The sequence below is a fragment of the Pyxicephalus adspersus genome, chromosome 4 (assembly GCF_032062135.1).
Source record: "Pyxicephalus adspersus chromosome 4, UCB_Pads_2.0, whole genome shotgun sequence".
NCBI lineage: Eukaryota > Metazoa > Chordata > Amphibia > Anura > Pyxicephalidae > Pyxicephalus > Pyxicephalus adspersus.
Window position 1 is genome coordinate 78,925,538 of NC_092861.1, and position 24,242 is coordinate 78,949,779.

Here is a 24,242-nt window from a genome sequence, read left to right on the forward strand (position 1 = left end):
CTTTTGGGTCAATATCCTATTAATTGATCCATGACCTGCGAATGAAACCTAGCTTTCGGACCTTGAGCAAATGTTTAGGGACAGGATCTCCTCCTCACATCTGTTCCCCTAATAGTTATGTGAGGGTTTGTCAGGGGACTTATGGTGGAATCTACAAGTATATGGTGGGCCCAGATATTTGGTCCTTCTTAGAGGCAGAGTAAGAAGGTTACATTCAACTCATACAGTTGAATATAAAAAATCAGCAGTACACATCATCAAAAATCTTTTAAATAAAAAAAAATGCACCATAACTACATTTTAAAAATAGGGCTTATGTTCCCAGAAGTAATCTAATGGTAATCAGGTCATATGATGCCAGCAATAACTTGTATTACCACCACATAATGACAGATCACCCTTCACCCAAAATTCCCGGTAATATTTCAGCATCCAGCTGAAATCTAAAAAGACAGATTCCGGTGGCCCTGGCTCTGGTCCCACTTGTGCAATAGATCTTTGAAGTAATGTTATGTAACTACTTCCTTTCTGCCGATTCTTCCCCCTTTAAGTGGAATTGTTGTAATGGTAATACTATTGTTTTGTCTGGGAAACAAAAACCATCTGTGTAATAAGGCCCCAGAGAACAACATCAATGTCTATTGGCCAGTGGTTTTGTGTTAAAGATGCTTATGTGGTATATTGTGTAGGTGTTATTTCTGCTTTAATGCCACAATTATTGTATAATGGCTTAAAATGAGAAAACAAATCATGTATTAAACAGACTTAAACAGAGCTATAGTTGTTCAGTAGTTCTGGATACAAATAAGAAAATAAGCCATTTCCTATCCAGTTAAATGCAACAAGCGAATCGCTGATAACTTTGTGGCATGTCTTTCGTCTAGGTGAGAGGAAGAGAAAACTTAACTGAAATAACTTTACTTCAAGTGTCTGAGTGAGCGATGTAATGAAATCTGTTTGCTGTGCTAGCTGTCTCCGGATTGGGCTGTAATTACACCACAGAAGGAAGAAAGGTAGCTGAGTCTCAATCTAGATCATTTGTGTAAACTCAGCCTTCTTGTCAACGATGTTCTCACGTTGCATGCATGCAAACCACAAAAATCATCTCCGATGAACAAAACAGAGACAGGCTCGAATTCCATGATGTGATTACCTTATATTCTGTCAATGGCGTTTTCAGAGGTGTTTAATCTGACAAACTAAGGTTAGAAAAGAAAACATTTTGGATACCAAGGAAATTCACCCGTTCTCCTACATTCATTACAAACAAACCCAACTCCAGCTGAACACACCGCTAAATATATATTTTTACTTAGTAAAACATAGTTTGTTTTCCTTTTCCCATGTACTGACTGTGCAATGATTTTTATACCTGGGATCATATCCAATATACAAAATATTCTTTTCCTTAAGACCACCCAGGAGAATTACTTTAAAGTTTAAAAATATAAAAAGGAAACAACAAAATTCAGATTTACAAAGGTAAAAAAATCTACTATTGGCTATGGATTATGACTCTGATTGGAGTACATAAATTGATTATTATATATTTAGGAAATTGAACTCTAAACAGATATTTGAAGGCTGAATTGAATTACCTCTGTAAGGGAATTAAAATAATGATTGAAACATCTTAAAGTAAAAAATTATAATACATGTTACATGAATATATTTAGTCAGTGAATGTTAAAGTTTCGTTAGATTTTCTTCTTTGTTGTATGAGAAGTGAACTCATAACTTCTCACGTTTCTTCAACTATCTTCACATATTCATCTTTTTTTCATTATTATTTTCATAATTTTGATTTATAAAATATATATATGTAAAAGGTTTTAATATCTAAATTCAATGGCTCATATTTTATTAATTACTGTTTGTATATGTTTTATATTCAGACATTTATCAGGTAAACAATCCATGTTCACAGTCATTGCTGGGTAATTTTTTTACAGAGAAAATACCAATCTTTATAAAATGACTTAGTGTGTTGTCCCGCAAATATGAAATGCAAACTGTGAAAAGCTGTGAATATAGGACACTTGATTTCTCCATCAGAATAGAATAAAAACAACACAGCGCTTTAATGAACAGTGTTCTGTAAAGGTCTATGTGCACATCTAAAATGAAGCAGTTTCTCATTTCATGGTAATGAGGATTGTCCTTGATGTGGGTGCACACTGCACAGATATGCTAAACTTCCAGAAGAGATTTCCTATTGACACCTGCAGAATCCCACCCCTTCTGTCCTCACAGGAGCAGGAAAACCACAGGCCACCACACTGGCGCCATCCCTGGCTATGTCCAATCAATAAGGACTTATTTCCTGGCCATTTGCTGAGGTCACAGCAGCAAACCTCATTAATTATTTCTGCTTGTTTAGCCTCAAGTGTGCTTCTGGCATGACAAGAGAAAACGATTTGACCTTTTTTTCTCTCCTATTCTATTTTTATCTTTAACTATCAAACAAGGAAAAATAGTTTCGGTACCCATTGCACAGTGTAGCGAATCAAAAGAAGAATGCAGTTAGGATCCCATGATGGCCATAAAGTTTACAGTCCACAGTATTCGGGCTAATTAAAATAAAATAAAATAAGCAGCAACATCCAGACAAGTAGAGTGTCATGAAAATCTGGTGACAGCGTGTACGATGTTCTCTAAGGCGGATCTGGCCTTTGAGGGAGGGTAGCAGTGCAGGGTCTCCAGAGCTTTGTTTCCATGGTAACGGCACAGGTCAATAGCTGAAGTCACACCTTTGCCAGCCTTAATTTCCTCCTGCAACTGTAAGAAAACACAGAAACATCTGAAAAGCCAGTCATGTTGTCATATGGCATATAATAGTTTTTATTATGATGAGATGAATAAGAATTTTACCCCTATTGTAAAGTAAAATGCCACCTCGACTAAAATGCAAGACTGACTAAAGAGATCATCTTGGGCTGAATTGTGGTCTGCTCAGTTTTGGTAGCACAAAAGCTAAAATCACCACCTTTCCTGGATTCTTTTCTTTTGACAGATCTGTAAAAAGGGTTTAATATGCACAAACGGAATTGTGATTAATAACTCTAAACTCTAAACTACAAAACTGATCAACAAATGATCGCTATTGCTCCCTGTAGGCTTTATCGTTTATGATTTTATTTCCCAATCCAAATACTAGACAACATCCCAAAAGCGCTCATGTAATATTTTGTTACATAAACAGTTTCTCCTTTCATAACAATGATTTCTTGTGTTCAACGCAGTTTATCAAACGTGATTTCCTTATGCCATTTCTGTTACCCAGTGAAAATACCCCATGAGGAGCTGTGATTACAAGTGCTGTAAATTGGATCCATAGGCAAAGCTTTTGTGTTCTCAGAACCCAACTGAGCTTTTCAGCCCGGTGATAAATCCACAACAAACGCTTGCTTTAACCCTTCCATAGCTAGTAGATCCTGATGACATTTAGCTTTTATCATTTATTCATTTCATAGCTCAAAAAATAAAGATATCTAGGATTTAACCCTTTAAATGCTGATAGTACTTTCAGCTTTACAACACTTTAGACATTTATTTTTCTTTCGTAGCTCAAAGCACTCTCTGACAGCAGGGTCAGGGGTCCTTTTTTTTTTTAGATTACCTGTTTCCTAATATTATTTCAAATACACTTTATGTATTTGATTATTATATAACAAGTTATATATGTCCTGTTAACATTACAAATTCATTTGTATCATTTTATGTTACAACAATTTATTATGTCATTGTATCATTTGTCTCCATATCTTGTAGCTGCTGTAACTTTACTAAATTCAATAAAAATATTGTAAAGAGAAAAGGCTTAAAGCAGCCTTTCCATTTTAACATGGGGAAACTCTTGCAATAACTTTCATGTCTTCAGGAAACCTCTCCTATAGTTACAATATCCACAGGCCACAGAACGATAGTGTGACTGTCAGTGGGAATAATGTCTGAACAGCGGGGGAAAAACCCTTATAGATAGATAGCCAAAAAAATCCTTGGTGTGAGTTAAAACCTGAGAGGCACAAATTACTCATTGCTCAAGGAACCCCAGGCAACCTCTGGAGGAATCCAGGTTAAGTAAAATTGGGTTAGAACCTCGATCAGATTTTTATTTGCTGGCCCTGCTGCTTATCCACTGTAGTAAAAAGTTGTGAAATCCAGGACTAAAGATAAAGAAATTTCTTCTAACTGGGACAAATGTTTTAGTGATTTTAGTGTTTTTTCTTTGAAGAGATTTTCTTACAACTTCTGTTGGGACTCTTGGACAGGAAGTAAAGGTAAATCTCCCTAATGGCAAAAAATACAAAGGAAAAAAAAATAAAACAGAGGGATTTAAAAAGGAACTAAACTGAAAATTGCCTTAAAAAAATAGAATACACTTACCCTCAAACCCGCAGGGCAGTCTGATCCATCCGGGGCTTTTCTTGCATTGGGTCCCACGTCCTCCCGGAATCTGTCCCAGAGCCGGCACCGCCATTTTCTCCTCTTCTTCCTGATTCTTCATTCTATGTCACCCAACCCAGGCACAAGATCGGGTGACATAGGATGGAAAAAAAATTTCACAATCTCACTGTGCATGCATGAGATTGGCAAACTTTTCTCTTTGTGCAAAAAGGCTCAGGTGCACCCAAGAGCCTCCTGGGATGCGTGACATGGGTATCCTGGGAGGCTTTGCGCTCCCATTCATTCTCAAAGGGTGTTGCACTTAAAAAAACCCAAACAACAGAATTTTTCCCCTACATAAAAGGGTTGTCTACCCTTTTATGTAAAGTGAAATTTCTGAGTTAAGGTAAGCTTTAAGTTCCAAAAAGCCAGTGGTAAAATCCAAAATATGTTTGGATCATCACAAACTTGTTTTGCATATTGGCACTTACTGCGCATGAAGTGATTATGTTGTCTTTCTTGGTTGTTATTTTGTCACTACAGAGCTTGTAGAAAAGAAATTTATACTTCTGCCAAGCTACCGCTTACACGCTATTAACAATTTTCAAGAAGCCAATAATAAACTGCAATCAAATCAGAGATGAGCTACTTGAAATTGTGTATAATACAAAACAAAACCTATGAGGTACAAGGTGATTATTACAGCTCTGCACTGTCTGTTTAAACAGAGCTTATGCACAATTTCCAAACTGAAAAAAAAACAAACTAAAACTTCAATGTTAACCCACTAAAATAGACTAAGGTTGATGTTATTAATCCTTTTTGATCCTAAGTTCATCCTAAAATGTATCCCTTACTCCATCCTGTATAATAAAATATATTTATACATATGACCCACATCAGATTTGCATAATAGCATCTGACGGGCCATTCTCCCTGAAGTCTCGATACATCATTTTCCTTTAGCTTTATCCAATCTCTGCAGCTATCCTTACCTTAGCCAGGTCAATCAAATTGCCTTTCAGTTGAGCCTGGTGTGAGAGAAAGAAAACATAAAATCATTGAAGACAATTTTAACCCATTGTATTATAATGCAAAAAAAAAAACAACTTCAGATAAATTAAACTCTCATGAAGAAAACTGTAAGAACAATGCATGTGAGCCATTTTGAGTTTAGCTTGGACGGCTTCTACAATGTGATCTTTACAGCACTGGCTTTGGGACTAAAAGTGTGCTGGTCCATGGGAATAGTTGTGCAAATGTCTTAGTTGTGAGGTCTTTAGGAATGGTCAAGGTAGACTGCATTTGCCTGAGGACTATCCTATGTAATGCCTATGTGTGATGCTGAGCCTTCATGATTAAAAATGAAAGGAATAAAAGGGGATGGTGGACCAGACAGTCACATATGGAATGGGGGAAATCTGTACCAGGTACTGCCACATAAGAGGTGTCGCCCAGGTCGTTGACTCCCCATTTTGTTGCAGAATTAGAGCCTAAGTTCTGCATTGCCATGCTCCTGCCTTTCCAGACAATATTAGTGTGGTGTGGCTGCAAATAATGGGCGCTTCCCAACAAGCTCTTTCAACCCGACTGGTTAACTAGATCACCCAGCTTATCTCATGATAGTCTATCTTATTCAGTCTTTGGGAGCTTTAAAAAATTGGGCCCACTGTGTCCATGTGAACACTTCTATTGGTGTCAGACTGGAAATGATTGTGTCTCTAGCTCTGTTGGCATTACAGTGATTTTTAAGGGGTGCTGACCTATTGATGTGTAAGTGGGCATTTTCGCAATATATTATCACAGCTGCATATTTTTATGATTGCCCTTTTTTTTTGCTTGCCTATTATCACAACTACATGTTGCCCACATATTTTAGGGTTGTCCATTTATTGCCAGCTTAATGTCACAATTAATGGTTTGCTGCCTGTGTATTGTCATGATTGCCCATTTGCTTCCCACATATTGTAACTTTTTATTGTTGCCTGAGTGTGATATACGATGGCTTCCTTGTAGTCCATGTATTGTCAGGGTGCCACTTCAATGTTTAGCAGACTATATCACTATAGCTTAGCCTCTCCAAACCTGTTACTTCCAACCATGCTGCCATTATTCCTCTGTGCTCTACGACTGACATAATTATATAAATAAATTCTTGACTGACTAACCGCTCAGATTACATTTGTAGGAAAGCTCAGAGCTTGCAGATAGAACCTATTGTAAATTCTCTAAAAGCAGTTTTAAGGTTTTTAAAAAGCAGTTGTCAATCAAATAAAGCTTTACAATCCTGCCAAAATAGTGTTTAGGCACTTCCTGTTACAAGTGATACCTATCTTCTAATTGTGGTCCTGCGTTATCACCTTTTCACAGCCCTGAATGAGATTACAAGCAGCCATGCCAACATGTTTGCTATTGCAAGAAGACCAGTCCGGAGCAGCTTAGAAAATGGATGAAAGAAGCCGAGGAGGATCAATGGCAGTGATCAGCAGAAAAACAGGATGAAAACCAGGTTATGTTTTACACAGTGTGTTAGCAAAAGAATTACCATCCAGTTAGGTATTATTTAAATTGCAAACAAAATTATTTCATACGACTCTCAAATCTAAAAGTTGTGACAGATATCAGATCTAGTACATTGTGCAACAAAATTATAATGAACAAACAGAAAAAAAGTAACTAGATCCTGCAGAAAATTGATGTCAAACAACACAAATCACTGGCAAAGAAAAAGTCAAATTTACAAACATTTTCTGCTAAATTACTGAAACCCTCTGCAAACTCCACAATCTGACCCATTTACAGTATAACCTCCTTTTCACTGATTTTTTTTCAGCAGCTGTGTATTCATTTTGAAAAAAAATGTAAAGTTTATTAAAAATAACGTGAATAGAGCTTTGATAGTCACTGCAATAATTATGTCAAAATTACTTTAAAAAATGTAAAGCTACTTTATTATTTATCAATGGACTCCCTGAAATCATATTTATATTATCATAATCTGATCCCCAACCAGGAAATCAAGGAAGATTTTCAAAAAAATAACAGACAATCCTTTTTTCTCATAGGTATCAAATTGTAAAAAATCTGTGGGCTTTCAAAGAAACATTTCAAATCATCATGAAGCAGGATTGTTCACTTACAGGGCTATGCTCAAAGCAAATAGATAGTTACATTTACTTTATCTCCTTTGTGTTTCAAAATTTGCAATTGGCTGCTATACTATATGCTTTTCTGGCATAAAAATATTAATATCCCTCTGAGCACTTCACTACTGCCTTTTCTATAAAACTTGTAGATTATAACTACATAATAATAGTACAGACATATAGGGCTGCTGTGAGCAATGATGTGTAACAACTAATATTAGGGAGTGTATACATTTTATATCCTCTAGACTGTGGTCAGTGCAAAGGACTAGTTGATGAACAAGAACTAAGTGGTCTCTTGACCTAAATTTAGGCACACCGCCTGTAGAATCCATAGTTTAACTCCTGTGCAGAATTACTCAAGTGTTACTTGAGTACTCAAAGGCATGTTCTGCCTCTTTAAAAAGTTTGCAAATAAAAAACCTCTCATTCTGCTGATAATGCTCAGATTCCTGTTGAAGCTAATACTGCTGCATCTGCAGAAAGCTGTGCTGTGTGCTTAATTCTTCCTTCCTGGAATACAGAACACCTCCCAGTCTCTCCATAATACCTGTAGTCTATTAAGACTATTAGGGGAGGGCAAAAGTTTTCTGGTCAATTTCTGGCAGAATCAACAAGTATTTTTCTGAACCTATAGAAGTTTTAAAGAAACAAAAAAACACAGGACAATGTACTTGTATTGAATAATTGCAATAGATTTGCTTTTTTTTATTTAATTTTGCCCAGACACAATGGGCCTGATTTTTTAAAGTTCTCCAAGGCTGGGGAGGATACACTTTCATCAGTGAAGCTGGGAAATCCAGCAAACCTGGAATGAAGCTGGTCCAGGATTCAAAACATTTGCTAAAAACTAGCAAATTACTTTTACAAAATCCATTACAGGTTTGCTGGATCAACCAACTTACTGATGAAAATGTATCCTATCCTCCTTGGAGACCTTTTATTGTTCTTGGAGAGATATATTGTTACATATGTCTATTTCATGTCATTTACTCCAGATTATGACATATATGTATTACTTTTATGTACAGTACATACCGATTCTCACCTGAGGAAGCCAATGGGCAAAATGCTTTGGGATACGAGACGTTACCATCATCCTAACTATATGTACTCAGGGATATCTATGTCTATCAAAAAGGTCTCAATTCCCAGTTAAATACTTTTGGGACTGCCCTACTACTTGTGTTCACTTGTATAGTATCTAAATTAATGTGTTTTATACGATGTTGAATATAATACACTCAATATACGTCTATTTGCCCAAAAAAACTTCACTTTTTGTTTCCAAATGTGGGTTTGGCAAAACTATAAGCATCAGAAAAATTAGAGGACGGATATGTTTCCTTCTTTATTTTGCTTTTCCAATGACAGAAGAAGTCAATAATGGCAATCGACTCCAATGCTTACCGCTTTAACCTGTTCCATCCAGACTTCTCTTCCTATAGATTCCTGGTGAAGAACAACAGGGGCAGAATTGAGGCTGAAGGAAGCTCCAATGTGTTTTCCATTTATGAATGGCTGGATGTCAGAATTAAGCTGGAAATCAATGGGCAAGTATGTGTTAGTGTAACCAGTCACAGCATTTACACTGTTATTATCTGTATATATATATATATATATATATATATATATATATATATATATATATATATATATATTATAGTTTTAACATGTATTACTAAAGAACTAAAGAAGGCTATGTTCCCTATCTCAGAGTTTAAATAAAGTAGAATTACTAAAGAAGGCTATGTTCCCTATCTCAGAGTTTAAATAAAGTAGATTTATACTTTTTTTTAATTATATTCTAATGTCTTATAATAACTATGTTGCTCGGCAATAACGGCAATAATAACATTAAAGGAATAGGAGGAGCAATACTAAGCATTATTTGGAATCCAGCCCTCAGTAGGTTAATAATTTTGGTTTCCAAAATTCTCTTCTGTAACTTAAAAGTATTTGTTCTGTACTTTTTCACCTTTGCCATATTTTTGTTTGCAATAAAAAAATTCATAATTTCAAAAGAAAGTTTAATTAACACAACTATTTGTGATTTAATGAATAGGTATGTAGAATAATGGAAATAGTTATGCTTTTCAAGCACTCTTTATATTTTTGCATAAGAAAGACTCCATGCTTTGTGGGAATATACAACAAAGCGAGCCATCATTAAATAAAACATGTGACAGGAGACAGCACTTCTACTAGGAAGAAAGAAAGAAAGTGTTGGGATTGCAGTATGTTCATTATTTTGCTATATAGTGACATCAGGCCTCATTTTATATTTGTCAACTTTGTGTACAATCCCATGAGGGTGCAATAGTTTGCAGTGTAACAGGAAAAACTCTTAGCTGTCACCCTGAGACCAGGATGCTCCTGGGCAAAAACTTAAAACTTCAGGGAATACAGCACTAGAGTGCCATGTACTTGAAAATACTCCTAAATTATGTATGCAAAGTCTGTTCTTTCCTATTACTTTAAACAACTTGTACATGGACAAAAATGAGGGGTTTATTCACTAAGAATGACAGAAGGCAAAATAAATGTGTCCTTAAAGAGAACTTGTCAGTAGTACAAAAATACTTGCTAAATGCATACATAACACACACATAAATGACTTGTCTCCAGCAGATAGAATCCAATTTCCAAAACAGGAGAATACAAGGATGAATCTGGGCAGTTATGTAAACAATCATGGTATATTTTCTGTACAATAATCCCCCCTGCACAATGACACTTTTTCAAACACATTACAATGGACCTGCATTTTAGCATACAACTGTGTTGTGACACACTAGGAGATAAAAGTACACGTGCATTAAAATGTTAGTTGTAGTATGTTGGTAACATTCAAAATGAATACGCTTCCTCAACAGACATTAGCTTGTACGGTAACGCACCACAAAGGTGTCACTTTGGTCTAAGCATTTATCGGTCTTAGAGGATAAGGAACACAACATGAAAAAACTGCAACATGTTGTTGTGAGTTTACTTTATGTCACACTGCAAAGTTATTATTTAATATGGGCCCTGATACAATGAGCTCCTATATGCCTTGTTGAATATACCTCCAGGATTTTATTTTGCATCGCCTTGGGCTTCCCCTGTTCTTGTAGTTATTTTTATTTATTGCCTTACCCTTGTTGTACTTTACCTGGTTTGTTGTATTGATTATTGGTAGAGCACCTTTGGAAGAAATAAAGAATATACAAAAGCTGTACAGCACAGGTACAGAATGCTTTTTTTTTTCACAGCAGATGCTTCTAAACTGTCAGAAACCCAATGAAACCTACAGTTTATTGGCATCCAATTAATAAGAATAATGTGTTGTAGCACCTAAATCCTCCTTCAAAATTTCACAAATAGCTGTTGATCCTGTCAGTGAAGTACACCTACGGCAGTTTTCTGTGATGTTGTTTTAAGAATGCTGCAATGCTTCTGAATTCAGAGCAGAGTTGCCACACTTATGTAGGTGGTGCCTGCTTGTACTACAAGGAGATGAAAAAATGTTGAATGTTGGTGGTTATCAGCAATCTTACTGCTGATTTACAAGGATGTAGATGGTCAGTCAGCACCTGGCATCATCCAGTCCTGCCCAGTGACAGCGCTGCCCCTCTTACTAAAGTCTGGTAGAGAACAAATGTGAGGCACAAATGAAACAAGACTTGCCTCAGTCACAGAAAGTAAAGAAACATTTTTGTTTAGTTTATGATGTTTGTGCATCACATAGTAACTGGATTTGGTATTTAGACTGTCACACAGGAGCCTTTACATTCACCCATTATAAAACATTTTACTAAATAGCCATCGGTATGTAGACATTTGACACAGTGGAAAGTTCTAGTGGCACTCTAAGAGCAATGTATAGTAAGTGAACTTCTTAATCTGATTATTAGGCAATACAATTGGCCCGATTTATTAAAGCTCTCCAAGACTAAATATGATAGACTATCATGGGGGAACCTGGGTGATTCAGCAAACCTGGAATAGATCTGGTCCACGATTGAAAACATTTACCAACTAATAGCAAATGATTGTTAAGAAATCCATTCCAGGTTTGTTGGATTACTCTATGATAGTCTACAAGTCTTGAAGAGCTTTAATAAATCAGACAAGTGGACACATATTTAAGAGTTCCCCAGTACTGGATTATTATTTACCAGTTTTGGGATGTTTGTAAGCGAAACACCAGGATTCCCCTAGTATGTGTGTAAAATATATTTATACATATATTTTTACTGTAGTTCTCTAGACCAGCCTCAACTATATTATCATGGTGGAACCCTTGAAAAAAATGTTAGGATTTCAGGGATTTATTTACAGCTATAATTACTATATCCACAGCTTCTAGTATATTAACATGGTAGTCAGTGGGAAGAATATCTCTGACATTGCTGGCCAGTGGGAAGAATGTCACCCTTACAGCTAAAGCTAAAAGGAAAAAAATGGTGTCACTGTTCAAGAAATCCTTTTTAGGGATCATCCTGACATTACTACTGCGTATCACACTCCCAGGGCCTAATGTATACACAAAAATAGGCTTATTGCAGAAAATAATTCATGAAAACTGAAGAAATCAACAGAAACAAGTCAGCCTCCAAGTTATTCCACAAAGCTATACTGAATCAGTTAGGCAGTGATTTTGACAGGTTGCTATGGGCAACACTTTTACACTTTAAAAACTAGCACAAAAGAACGTTTTAGTTTATTCAGTCACCTGAGTAAAAACTGAAAGTAGATTTTGTTAGTACTTTACAATATTTAGGAGTAATAACAAGAAATGATCATTAAAGGATGCTGCATTCCCATTTTAAACCATACACCATCAAAAAAACTAGTTCCTGTATGTCCATTCATCCACCAGAAACAAGATTGCTTCCACTCAAGTTAAAAAAAATTCCTCATACATCTTCATTTAACAGTAAGTTTCCTTATATAGTTCGCCAAAACTGTGCACAGTGCCAAAGCAAACCAATAACTTAGTTCCTTTCCTTATAGTTTACCTTACATGAACTTTCAATTTCGCTGCCTGCCTATTAACTACCTGTGCATATAAAGGGAGTGTCATTTAGAGGTGTCCTCATCCCACAAAGTGAATGAAGAATCCAAGCCATAGATGGGAACAACCACACAGATCACTGACATATAACATGCTGACAGGTCTGAGAAGGTGGAAGTCAAAGAGGATTACCTTCATATTTTAAACTGTCAAGCACTAGAAGTTATATACATACAGTTGGTTCCATAAATATATGGACAGAGACAACTTTTTTCTAAATTTGGTTCTGTACATTACCATAATTAATTTTAAATGAAACAACTCAGATGCAGTTGAACTGCAGACTTTCAGCTTTAATTCAGTGGGTTGAACAAAAAGATTTCATAAAAATGTGAGGAACTAAAGCCTTTTTTAACACAATCACTACATTTCAGGGGCTCAAAAGTAATTGGACAAATTTAAAAGCTGAAAATAAAATGTTCATTTCTAATATTTGGTTGAAAACCCTTTGCTGGCAATGACAGCCTGTAGTCTTGAACTCATGGACATCGCCAGATGCTTGGTTTCCTCCGTTTAATGCTCTGCCAGGCCTTTACTGCAGCGGCTTTCAGTTGCTGTTTGTTTGTGGGCCTTTCTGTCGGAAGTTTAGTCTTCAACAAGGGAAATGCATGCTCAATTGGGTTCAGACCAGGTCACTGACTTGGCCATTCAAGAATATTCCACTTCTTTGCTTTAATAAACTCCTGAGTTGCTTTGGCTGTATGTTTTGGGTCATTGTCCCTCTGTATTCTGAAACGCCTCCCAATCAATGTGACTGCATTTAGCTGGATTTGAGCAGACAGTATGTCTCTGAACACCTCAGAATTCATTTGGCTGCTTCTGTCCTGTGTCACATCATGGATAAACACTAGTGTCCCAGTGCCACTGGCAGCCATGCACGCCCAAGCCATCACACTGCCTCCGCCATGTTTTACAGATGATGTGCTATGCTTTGGATCATGAACTGTTCCACTCCTTCTCCATACTTTTTCTTGCTATCATTCTGGTAAAGGTTGATCTTGGTTTCATCTGTCCAAAGAATGTTTTTCCTTTCTATTTTTGAGGCTTATGAGTGGCTTGCACCTTGCAGTGCACCCTCGGTATTTACTTTCATGCAGTCTTCTCTTTATGGTAGACTTGGATATCGATACACTTACTTTCTGGAGAGTGTTGTTCACTTGGTTGGCTGTTGTGAAGGGGTTTCTCTTCACCATGAAAATGATTCTGCGATCATCCACCACTGTTGTTTTCTGTGGACGTCCAGGTCTTTTGGCATTGCTGAGTTCACCTTTGTTTCTTTCTCATGATGTACCAAACTGTAGATTTTGCCACTCCTAATATTGAGCCTTGTCTATAAAAGACTCACCGAATACCTGAATACCAACTATCTCATTGACCCACTCCAGGCTTTCGAGCTTACTTTTTCACTGTAACAGCCCTTACTAAAGTGGCAAATGACCCCCTAAGAGCTAAGCCACCAATCCAAATCCCCCCTCTTTTTGTATGCTGCTTCCCCATCCCTGGCCCTCTTTGGGGCAGGGTCCTCTCCTCCACCAATGTGGCTGTCTGTGTCTGTCTATCATTTGTAACCCCTATTTAATATACAGCGCTGTGTAATATGTTGGTGCTATACAAATACTGTTTATTATTATTAATAATATTATTGATGTCTGGGTCAGAATTTGGCATCAACAAGATGAAAGCATGTATCCTGTCTTGTATTGGTGGTTCAGGCCCGTATTGGTGTATTGATGTGCAGGGTAATTTTTTGGCACACTTAAATGACACAACGATCTTTGTATTTTTGTTGACCATGTCCTGTGTACTCACCTCAAGCAGGATAACGCACCATGTCACACAGCTCAAATCGTGAACATGATAATGAGTTCACTGTACTCAAATGGTCTCCACAGTCACCAGATATAAATCCAACACAGCACATTTAGGATGTGGTGGAATGGGAGATTTGAATTATGTATAAGCAGCTAACAAATTTGTACAACTTTGTGATGCTACCATGTCAATATGGACCAAAATTATGGCAGTTCTGAAGGCAAAAATGGGACCAACTAGGTACCATCAATGTGTACCTATTGAAGTGCCCAGTGAGTGTAAGTTTAGAGCCTTGCTAAAACAAAAAGTGACAGCAAATACATACCTTATAACTCAGGGACATATGTTTTCCATACTGGAAAGCCATGGATTGGATCTCTGGTTCATGCCTGGCTAGCTCCATTGCAGCCTGACAGCTCTTAGACAGCAGTGCACCATGGGAGAGAAAAATGTGCTTCATCCAGTTTTCCATTCCAATGTCATCAGTAAAACTGCTCTTCTGAAATGCAAAAAAAATTATACATTATTATTTCTTGTCCATTCATTTGTATATCTAATTCTGCTACTTGGGCGTCAACCTACTACTCTGCCCCATTCTAGTACTAAACCATCACTTAGTTGCACAATCCATAAATTCCAATGAAAGGTTCACATTATACATCAAAACACTATTTGATACCAACTGTAAATCATTGGTTTATCCAATGCATACAGAGTTCTCCCGAGGCCCATTTTAGCTGGGCTCACCACCCGTCACTTTTTCGTAACCACCCGGCTGTTTTTGAATGGTCTCTGAAGAGTTGGGTCACAATACAGGGGCCACCGCCACAGCTTCTTTCCACCCAGTTTTAAAACATTTCCAGGTTGAACACTGCTGATATAAGAACCATCTATTGTTTACATTTAAAAAAATGTAGAAGCCTCTTCAAGGGTTTGTAGCTAACCAGGGCTCTACTGAGAGCTCTAGTGGGCCTAAAAGATATAGATGCCTGGTGTTGAGGAAAATTATTCTCCAATCTGCTCCCTAGTTTACTATTTGGATCTCTATTGCTTAGGTTTAAACAGGAGTGTGGGGCTGGATAGTGTACAATGACTTATGGAATTGCAGGTTTTATAAAGAAATTCTAGAGAACAATGTTAGGGCCTTAGATAACTAATTGAGATGTAAATTGGGCAAAGGGGGGAAGCTGCCAGCCCTTTAGACAGCTGCCTTCTACGGTGGCAGTTTTTTAAGATCTCTAAAATGCCTTGCCCGGAGATTCATTAACTTCCAGCTCCCACCTACAGAAAAGTTGCCAAAGTTTTACCTGTGTGCAGGGCATTCGTGTCAGCTACTGGTTGACTGACTTCAGTGCTCTCCAGCCATCAATCTAATTTAAGTAAAACTCCTCTGATTGACTAAAATATGTAATGCAACCTGACAAACCTATCCACACAAAGGAAACCTATATTGGAATCACTGCAGCCTTTGTATTTTTCCTGTGGAGAGAAAGACACGCCGCTCCTGAAAATGTCCACATGCTAACTACATGGCTTAAAGCTATGTATATAATAAACACTGGGGTTGGTATTTGTGTTGATAAACATGCCATATTTTTCTAAAAAGAGACTAGTTCAGTAACTGTAATCTGATTAACAGTGTTACAATATTAGGCAAGTAATTCTGACAACTTAGCCCTTATTATAAGCAGTTGCCTGTACTTGGCAAACCTATAAAGTAGGAATATGCATATGCCATATCCAGTAGCAACAAATCAGCAGTGTTAATTTATTACTGTTCTGAATGGAAGAAACTTTCTTAGCATTCAGCACTTTGCACTTTATTGTTACTCTTTGCACTCTCTCTTGCAGCTTTCTCTTGCTCTCTTGGTGTTAGCATTGAGTTAGCGTTTAGTTAATTCATTCTGTCCTCCCTGAAACTCTGAACCTGTAATTATTTTACCCCATTACTTTTCCTGAATTAATAGCCCGTCTGTGCATGGTGAAGTTTGATATCATGCTTGCTTGCTATAAAAGATATTGTTTCTTTTCAAATCAGTCTCAAATTTTGTGATCCCTCCTTTCCTGGTAATGTTGCACCCCTTGGCAACAGCTCAAGTTAGTAAGATTAGAGTCTGCTGCAGGAATTTGATTTAGTCTCTGGTTCTGATTTCTAGAAAGATGATACCCCACACCAATGAGATGAGCTTAAATTTCATTCTTTTCTAAGCATATCATATGTTGCATTTTGTACAATGGGCAACAGTTCAACATGACTTTTTTTTGCACAGTGTAATTCGCATAGAATGTGTTTATTATTAAACACCCCATATCCAGGAACAATGCAGCCAGTCGCCAGTCCACACATATCTCCTGTAATTTGCATTAATGAGCTGCAGGGATCTATTTCAAAACCTGCTAAAATGAATACCACAAGGAGAGATTTGCAAGACAAACAGGATTTTAGAGTATCCTGAACTGATCACAGATAGATGATCAGATTTACTTTAGATTTAGAATGAACAAGTCTTGGAATCATATATTCCAAAAAAATACAATACTGTAATGGAACATACAATACTGTAAATATATTAAACATACATATGTACATAAAACCTCTGGCATATTGTACAGTGCCAAATATAAAAAGAGCTCTTGTACACAAACACAATTTGGAGGTATTTAGGGAAAATCGAAACACAATTATTAAAATGTTATGTTTTTTATATTTCAATTGTTGTGTTCATTAAAATAATACTTATTGATCCTTACATAAGTCCTTCAACAGTCACTGTCTGAATTGTGCTGCCCCTATGTTATCACCTGTTCCATGGCTGGTCAGTGGGAAGAATGTCTCCCTTAAGATTGATATTAGTTAAAATGACCTGTGAGGTACAGTTTGCTCATTACTCAAGGAACCTCAGTGTTCCACAGAACCCTGGTTGAGGAGCACGGATGAATTTATGACCTGTGAGGTACAGTTTGCTCATTACTCAAGGAACCTCAGTGTTCCACAGAACCCTGGTTGAGGAGCACGGATGAATTTATCATTCATGTAGACAGGAAGTGGCTGGAGGATAATATTGGCAAATGTAAAAAATGATGAGACATGAAAATAATTATTAAAAAACAAAATCATGGCAACTGTATATGATGCAAAAAACAAGCAAACTAAATCTTAGCCAGTCAGGGTCAAGGTCTAGTTTAAAGTTGTTATGCCTTCCAGTGATGCTGTATATTGCTTCTGTTCTAACCAGCAAAAAAATACCTAATTCTATGCCATAGCATAGGTCCACTTAAAATCTGCCAATTTGCCCCCATCCCATCTTTCAGTATGACTATTTATCTCATCCCTGCTTCTTTTTAAGATAAACTGAAGAAGCACAGACTGTGGCATTCTCTACAGGTAATGTACATAATAACATGGAAATGTATGTATGTATGCATGTAAAAGTACATTATTGTTTGTTACTAAGAATTGTGGCACTAACATGCAAAACTAAACATTACAATAAAAAGAAGAATAGAAGCACATTTAATTTCCTAAAGTTAAAGTTAAAAATTAAGGTTCTCAAAAAAGTAAAAAATGCCCACCTCTGGCAAATATGAGTTTTCATAATAAATTCCTTGTACCACATCTCCTATGGCACTAGATATAAGCTCCACAACCTGAAACAGAGGTGACACAATTAAAACATGGAAGACCAAAACACTTTTTTTGGTAAAATATACTGAACATTTACAGTTATACCTGAAACAGAGAGGAAAACTGAATATAAAATGTGACTCGGAAAACTTTTTTCCGTTTTGGGTGGGACAGGCCAGTTGAAAAACAAAATTGTCATTCTCCCTCCAGTGGCTCTATGGGAATATATGAAGAATGCCCTTTATCATCTTGTTATTAACCTTTATTATCTGTTTTTCTCTGCCACTAATGACAGCACAATAAATAAAGTTTATAGCAGTACTCTGTGTAAAATAAACACCATGACAGCAGAGTAGTAAATTTAACAAGGACAGGGAGCTTCTCTGCTCACAGAACTGCCTCTAACATAATGGGCCTGATTTATTAAAGCTCTCCAAGGCTGGGGAAGATGCACTTTCATCAGTGAAGTTGGGTGATCCAGCAAACCTGGGATGGATTTCCAAATATTCATTAGATATTTGTTAGCAAATGTTTTCAGTTCTGGACCAAATCCATTCCAAGTTTGTTGGATTACCCAGCTTCACTGATGAAAGTGTATCCTCTCAAGCCTTGGAGAGCTTTGGGAAATCAGGGCCACTGTATCAGCACATAGGCATCCCTGGACACACAGCATAAGCATGTAGACCATCTTAAGCTCACACATGAAGCTGAGACTAAATGACAGACAGAAAGAAGGCAAATAGCAAAGAGCAGAGGGTCAGGACAACGCAGATGGGGAGGGGTAGGCTGGACAATCCTTGTAGTACATCAGACAGAAATATAAGTGAGATCAGGATATCTGCAGCAGCTTCCCCCCCTGTATGTAGGGAAATGGGACTAATCACTTTCAGCACAGGGGAGGGCTATCTATAAGTATGTAAAATAAAAGATCTGCCAGTTTAGCTATAAAAATCTAGCATTATCATGCCTTACAGTGTGGTAAAACCTATGGAAGGTAAAAGATCCATGCTAAATGCCTGATTTCCATAAACCTCTGGTTAGTTTGGTTCATGAAAAGAAAATTATATATATATTTTTCACACTCTAGTATTGCTTGGCCTGGTAAGAGTGGTTTTGCTTATCAAAATAAGCATTATTTACAAACATATTTTTAAAAAAATCTTTTCACTTTCCTTAAGTGAATAGCAATATAAATTCTGTACAAAAAAATCACAGATCAGTTGTATTAAAATGTTTCTAGTTCACCCCTTGGCTACCCAGAGCTAGCCAGACATGGACATGTCTGACATTTGCCAGCATAGCACAGCTCTGCACTTAAGACTCCTAATAAATGCAATGCATTTCATGGGCTGCAGCCAAATCATTGCAGGGACACTCCGAACAGTAAATGTCCTGCTGATGCCTTGATGGAGCTTAATATTGTTGTATAATTCAAAGTGAGAATATTTTGTGACTAAAAACTCTGTACTTTAGTGTAGGCACCATTATTTGGGACATAGGTTATCATATTTTTTTTATTTATAAAATAGGAATATATATTATATTCCTATATACATAGGAAAGATTTAGGAAGGTAGTTATGGGACCCTTTGCTATTTGATCTGCAAACAGTTTTTTTCTGCAAAACAGTGATTTTCATTTATACCTTTTCCCTAATGAGGTCAGAAGGGGAGAGGAATACAAAAAACTGCATGATACAGACTGTCAGTGGTGATTTCAGCATCCCTTTCTGTCATGTTTTTGACCAGGGAGCAGAAGAGCTTGATAAAAGATGATTTCTGTTCATGTGGGAACAGAGAGGGCAATATAAATAAGTGCTGAATGTAATAATAAAAATTCCTCCAGGCAACTCCATCTGTTATAATATGAAGAAAAGGGGCAGCGCTTGCCGTAGGGTGAAGTCAGCCATCTGAAGATCATTTGCTGCCTTCTGCTGTCTTCTTCTATGGAATCATAGCACACTGCTTATCGGCTCTTTGGTACTGATCTGTCATAGTGGATCCATATCTAACCTATGCATATTAGCATAAGCTTCTTTCAAGCATTATAATGGTCAAATGTGTCATAAAACTACTTGTAAATCAATGCATATTATAAAAAAAAATGTCAGGTTTCTAAATATTGAAAGATCAGGATGTTTGCTAGTTCAGTTTAGGGCTGCAAATGTAACCACTCAAAAAAAAGCTCCCATTATCTCATGAAATTTTGGGATAATGCACAAATCTTTTATGGTTTACTGCCCAAAACATAGTGTAGATCATTCCTATCACCAAGAAAGCTAGGCATTCAATGAATTGTTGGATGTGAAGAACGGAGAAACTAGAAGAAAAACATTTACAATACAACTGAGCCAAATAAATAACAAAACAAGGTGTATTTTGGTTACTTAAATAAATAAACTAACAACTGTGTAAATATTAAATCTACAGAATATAATACTACATACTGAAAATAAATATTTGATTTCATAAAATGTATAAATAAAACTACAAAACTAAAAAGGACCAATGGTGATAGGTTTTGAAAGGCATATGTGGCACTCCTTTGACACTTCTGAGATGGTTAAGAATTCACCAATCTTTTACTGGCAGCCCTGCTTCAACATTCCTAAAGACTTGTATAGGGAAAGTTTTTATGTCATCAAAAGCCCATTAACACAGGCTCCAAAATACTTACATTTATCTAAAAATATAAAGTCAAATAAACTGGCACACCTATTTCTACACTTAAGCTGCGTACACACTTCCAATTTTTATCGTTCAAAATGAATGACGAACGAATGACGAACGATCGATTGGGCAAAAATCGTTCGTAAAAAAAGTAACCAACGACGCCGACGAACGAGGAAAGTCGTTGGAAATGAACGACCGGACCGGCGGATGGGATTGGACGACGATCATTGACCATCGTTCGTGTGTACGATCGTTCATTGATCGTCCATGGTCTGAGCATGCGTGATGAACGAACGTTCCTGTGGTGCACGTAACTTCCTGTATCGTTCAAACGATCGCATCTATTGTGTGTACAATATCTACGAACGATCGTGTCGTTATCTGTATGTACAGGATCGGTGCTATATGATCATTCGCAGATATCGTGCAGGATCGTTCGTCGTTCGTTTACCAACGATAATAATTGGAAGTGTGTACGTAGCTTTACCCAGCTCCCTTGCTAGTCTGGTCCCAGATTATACTTAACTGACTACCTAACTCTTGTGAGATCTTCACCATGTGGCCAAGCTCTCGGCTGCTTTAAACTGTGGCCTACCTTCTCTTCAATGGAAAATCAGTGTGTTAGAAGTTAAGGCTGTGGCCAAGTTATTTTGCACAATAGCACAATACTAGTTTGGGTATATGAGAAGATCACACATGGTACTTCACTGCTGACAACACAAACAGCAATTTCCATTAATTTTAGAAGCTTTAACCCTACCGTTGATTGCAAGAACAAGCAACTGAATTGCAAGGGCATGCCATGAAACATGCACTCTAAGCCGCTCTATGCCTTTCCAAAACCTGGAACATAGGCTGGAAAGCATTGAACAGAAACTGGACAATACTATATGTTGAGTTTACAAAATTTCTTTTCATATCTCAAATTATATATTTTGTGGCTTAATTTGAAAATACCTCTAAGTGGAGTAAAAGTGCTGCTACTTGTCTCTACATCCCCTGAGGTAAAGGTAGAAATACGTTGGGACCAGACACTTTTTTTGTTTTCCTTTATTTAATTAATTGCATAATGTATAATAATTTAGTAGCATTACTCTCTCTGGGGGCTCTTTCTTGGCCTCCAATATTCTTAATGATTTTGCTGTTCAATGTTTTTGAATATGAGTATAATTTGTGAGTGCCTTAAAAGCTCCCTCTCTATTTTTTTTTTTAATATTGTCACTTGATTAAAACCTAATCTGGGGCTGGCACAATTAACTATTATTAGTTCAGGATCACATCAGGGAGAACGAAGACCAAACCTTTTGTATTGCTTTTCCTTTTTTAACCTTGTTTCATTTGCAAACCCTTGATGTCTCCTATTTCCTTCTTTCCCTTTTTTTACCCACCACAATTACATAGATCCTATTCTTTCCTAGAGCTGACATCATGAGTACTAGTAAATTAAAGGATCTTTCACTATTAGCTTTCGCAGCAAGTGGATATAATCCCTTTATAAGAAACCCATTTTACCCCTAAATGTTTCCTACCTACTCAAAAGTGCCCAACATCTTGGAGCTAAGGAAGAGAAAAGAGTAGTTAGTTGCTCTCTGCCTTGATAAATGCATCATCCCTGCCTTGTCCTTACTGTGAATAAAGACTAGGCAGGGATGTTCTCTGTTCTCTGACCGAACCCCTGCCGATCTATGCTAATCCATAAATCAAGGATATATGATAGATCTGCAGAACACAAATGTGCTCTTTTCCCCAACATTATTTTATTGTGGGTCACCTTCCCCTTGATGTTACTACCTAATTTACTTAGAACTTTTCAAACTAATTGTGGGTATCTCTGTTTTGACCAAAAACTCAATTTCTGCCTCTGAAATTAAGTCACCGCTAACACCAATGACCTTTGTGGCTATCTGTAAGCGTCGTATTCTTCCCACTGACCATCAAGCTAATATATTGTGAATTATGCAAAATGGCATTATTGCCAGGGGTTCCTTAACACCTAAAAGTTATTTCAAGGGTGCCCCCATGTTAAAAAGGTTAAGAAAAACTCTTATGCCTTGTCCAATGTTTCACTTAATACTTCACTGATAAAAACAAATGACAAAATCATCTTATGATGGTACATGGCCCCATTTAGACTTTACAAGCTAAATTCTCACATTTCTCTACCGAGTTTTGGAGCTGAGGTCACCTGGGAACAGTATTACATGTTTGGTAACAAAACAATAAGGTGAGCAGGTTCTGGACATGGATTTTCAACCTTCTTTATTTCTATCACTCAAATCAATCTCCCCAAATCACCAGAAAGTGCACTTTTCTTAAGAGTAGCCTATCCCAACCCATGCATTTGTCAATTCTAATCTCTATAAATCTATATAGAGCCCATCTCTACCACCATACAATTTGCAAAGATATTTTTAATTTAAACGTCAGTAAATTGGACCAGATATATACAAATTATTTAAATTTGTACTAAATTGTTACTAAATGTGCTTGTAGAAAATTTAAAGGAAGCATCAAGATTTACACATAATAAGGCTAGAACGAATGAAATGAACAACTCTTAAATCCTTTAATCTTATTATCTACAATCTGGTATAGTCTGCTCATCTGTTTTATATTGTTTTCAAATTTATAGTGTGCTACTGTATGTTTAATTATATATTTTCTATTTTAAAGTGAGCATAAACCTACATCATACAAGGTCTCAATATAATAGAAAACTAGGTAATAATATTTATATTTTTCAAGTATATTCAGGGTCATACATAAATTGTATCTATTAGTTTAACCTAGACATTTACTGCCCTGAATGAAGCAAACCATGTTTTTAAGGTGTTCACCTTGTTCAAAAATGTAGAGTTTTCTTTTTCCCTAGACTTAAGGCAAGTAGAAAGTTGATAACAACTAGTGCTGCTACCTGTAATGATTTATGCAAAGTTCAATATTTGGGTTTAGGTCCACGGGCCATTTCATACTATTGCACTGGGTTACTGCACACTATACTGCAATGTCCAGTAATGCACTTTGTCAAGAGTGATGCAGGGGCATTCATTCTCAATGGTCCCCCAATGCACTTTCCTAATTCCAGGAAGCTGCAAAAATACTACATGCACTTTTTCTGGTTTTTAGGCATGCAATTTTAAAAAATCAACTGTACTAGTGCTAATACAGTGTAATAGTGTGAATGAGCCCTAAGAAAGTTGTTATCCCTGTAACTTTTTTAGAGTTTTAGAGGAGGTGGAACAGAGGATACTCATTTACATTGACATTAACTGGTTTAGTATTTTGTTTCAAAGAAGAGGATTTTGCAATTATGGATTGCAAGGGTTTCTTGAATTTTATGTAATTTTCAAATATACAGCTGTATATTTGTGCTAAGAACCTCGTACAAGTTCACCCAACCTACTGCTATCTACTAGTACTAGTACTACTGTACCCAAAGACAGTCCTTAAATGGATGCAGGTTCATTTTACACTTACCAGTTCCCACATTTTTATTCTCAGTTTTTACTCGCAGTTTTATTCTCAGTGCTTGAGCTGCAGTA

General features: G+C 36.8%; 1 protein-coding gene across 2 annotated transcripts in view; it reads right to left on the reverse strand.

The window, feature by feature from the left end:
- Nucleotides 1-1,633: 1,633 nt before the first annotated feature.
- The window catches only part of PDSS2 (decaprenyl diphosphate synthase subunit 2), a 73,649-nt gene continuing 51,040 nt past the window's right edge, over nucleotides 1,634-24,242 (reverse strand). The window contains exons 5-9 of one of the 2 annotated variants that reach the window (XM_072408721.1): nucleotides 17,977-18,051; nucleotides 14,729-14,902; nucleotides 8,943-9,071; nucleotides 5,382-5,417; nucleotides 1,634-2,778 (exon numbers count right to left, since the gene is read on the reverse strand). In XM_072408721.1, coding sequence (XP_072264822.1) covers nucleotides 2,620-2,778; nucleotides 5,382-5,417; nucleotides 8,943-9,071; nucleotides 14,729-14,902; nucleotides 17,977-18,051 — 573 coding nt within the window. In that variant the 3' untranslated portion in view covers nucleotides 1,634-2,619. The remainder of the gene's footprint in view (nucleotides 2,779-5,381; nucleotides 5,418-8,942; nucleotides 9,072-14,728; nucleotides 14,903-17,976; nucleotides 18,052-24,242) is intronic. The other variant, XM_072408722.1, reaches the window with a different exon arrangement.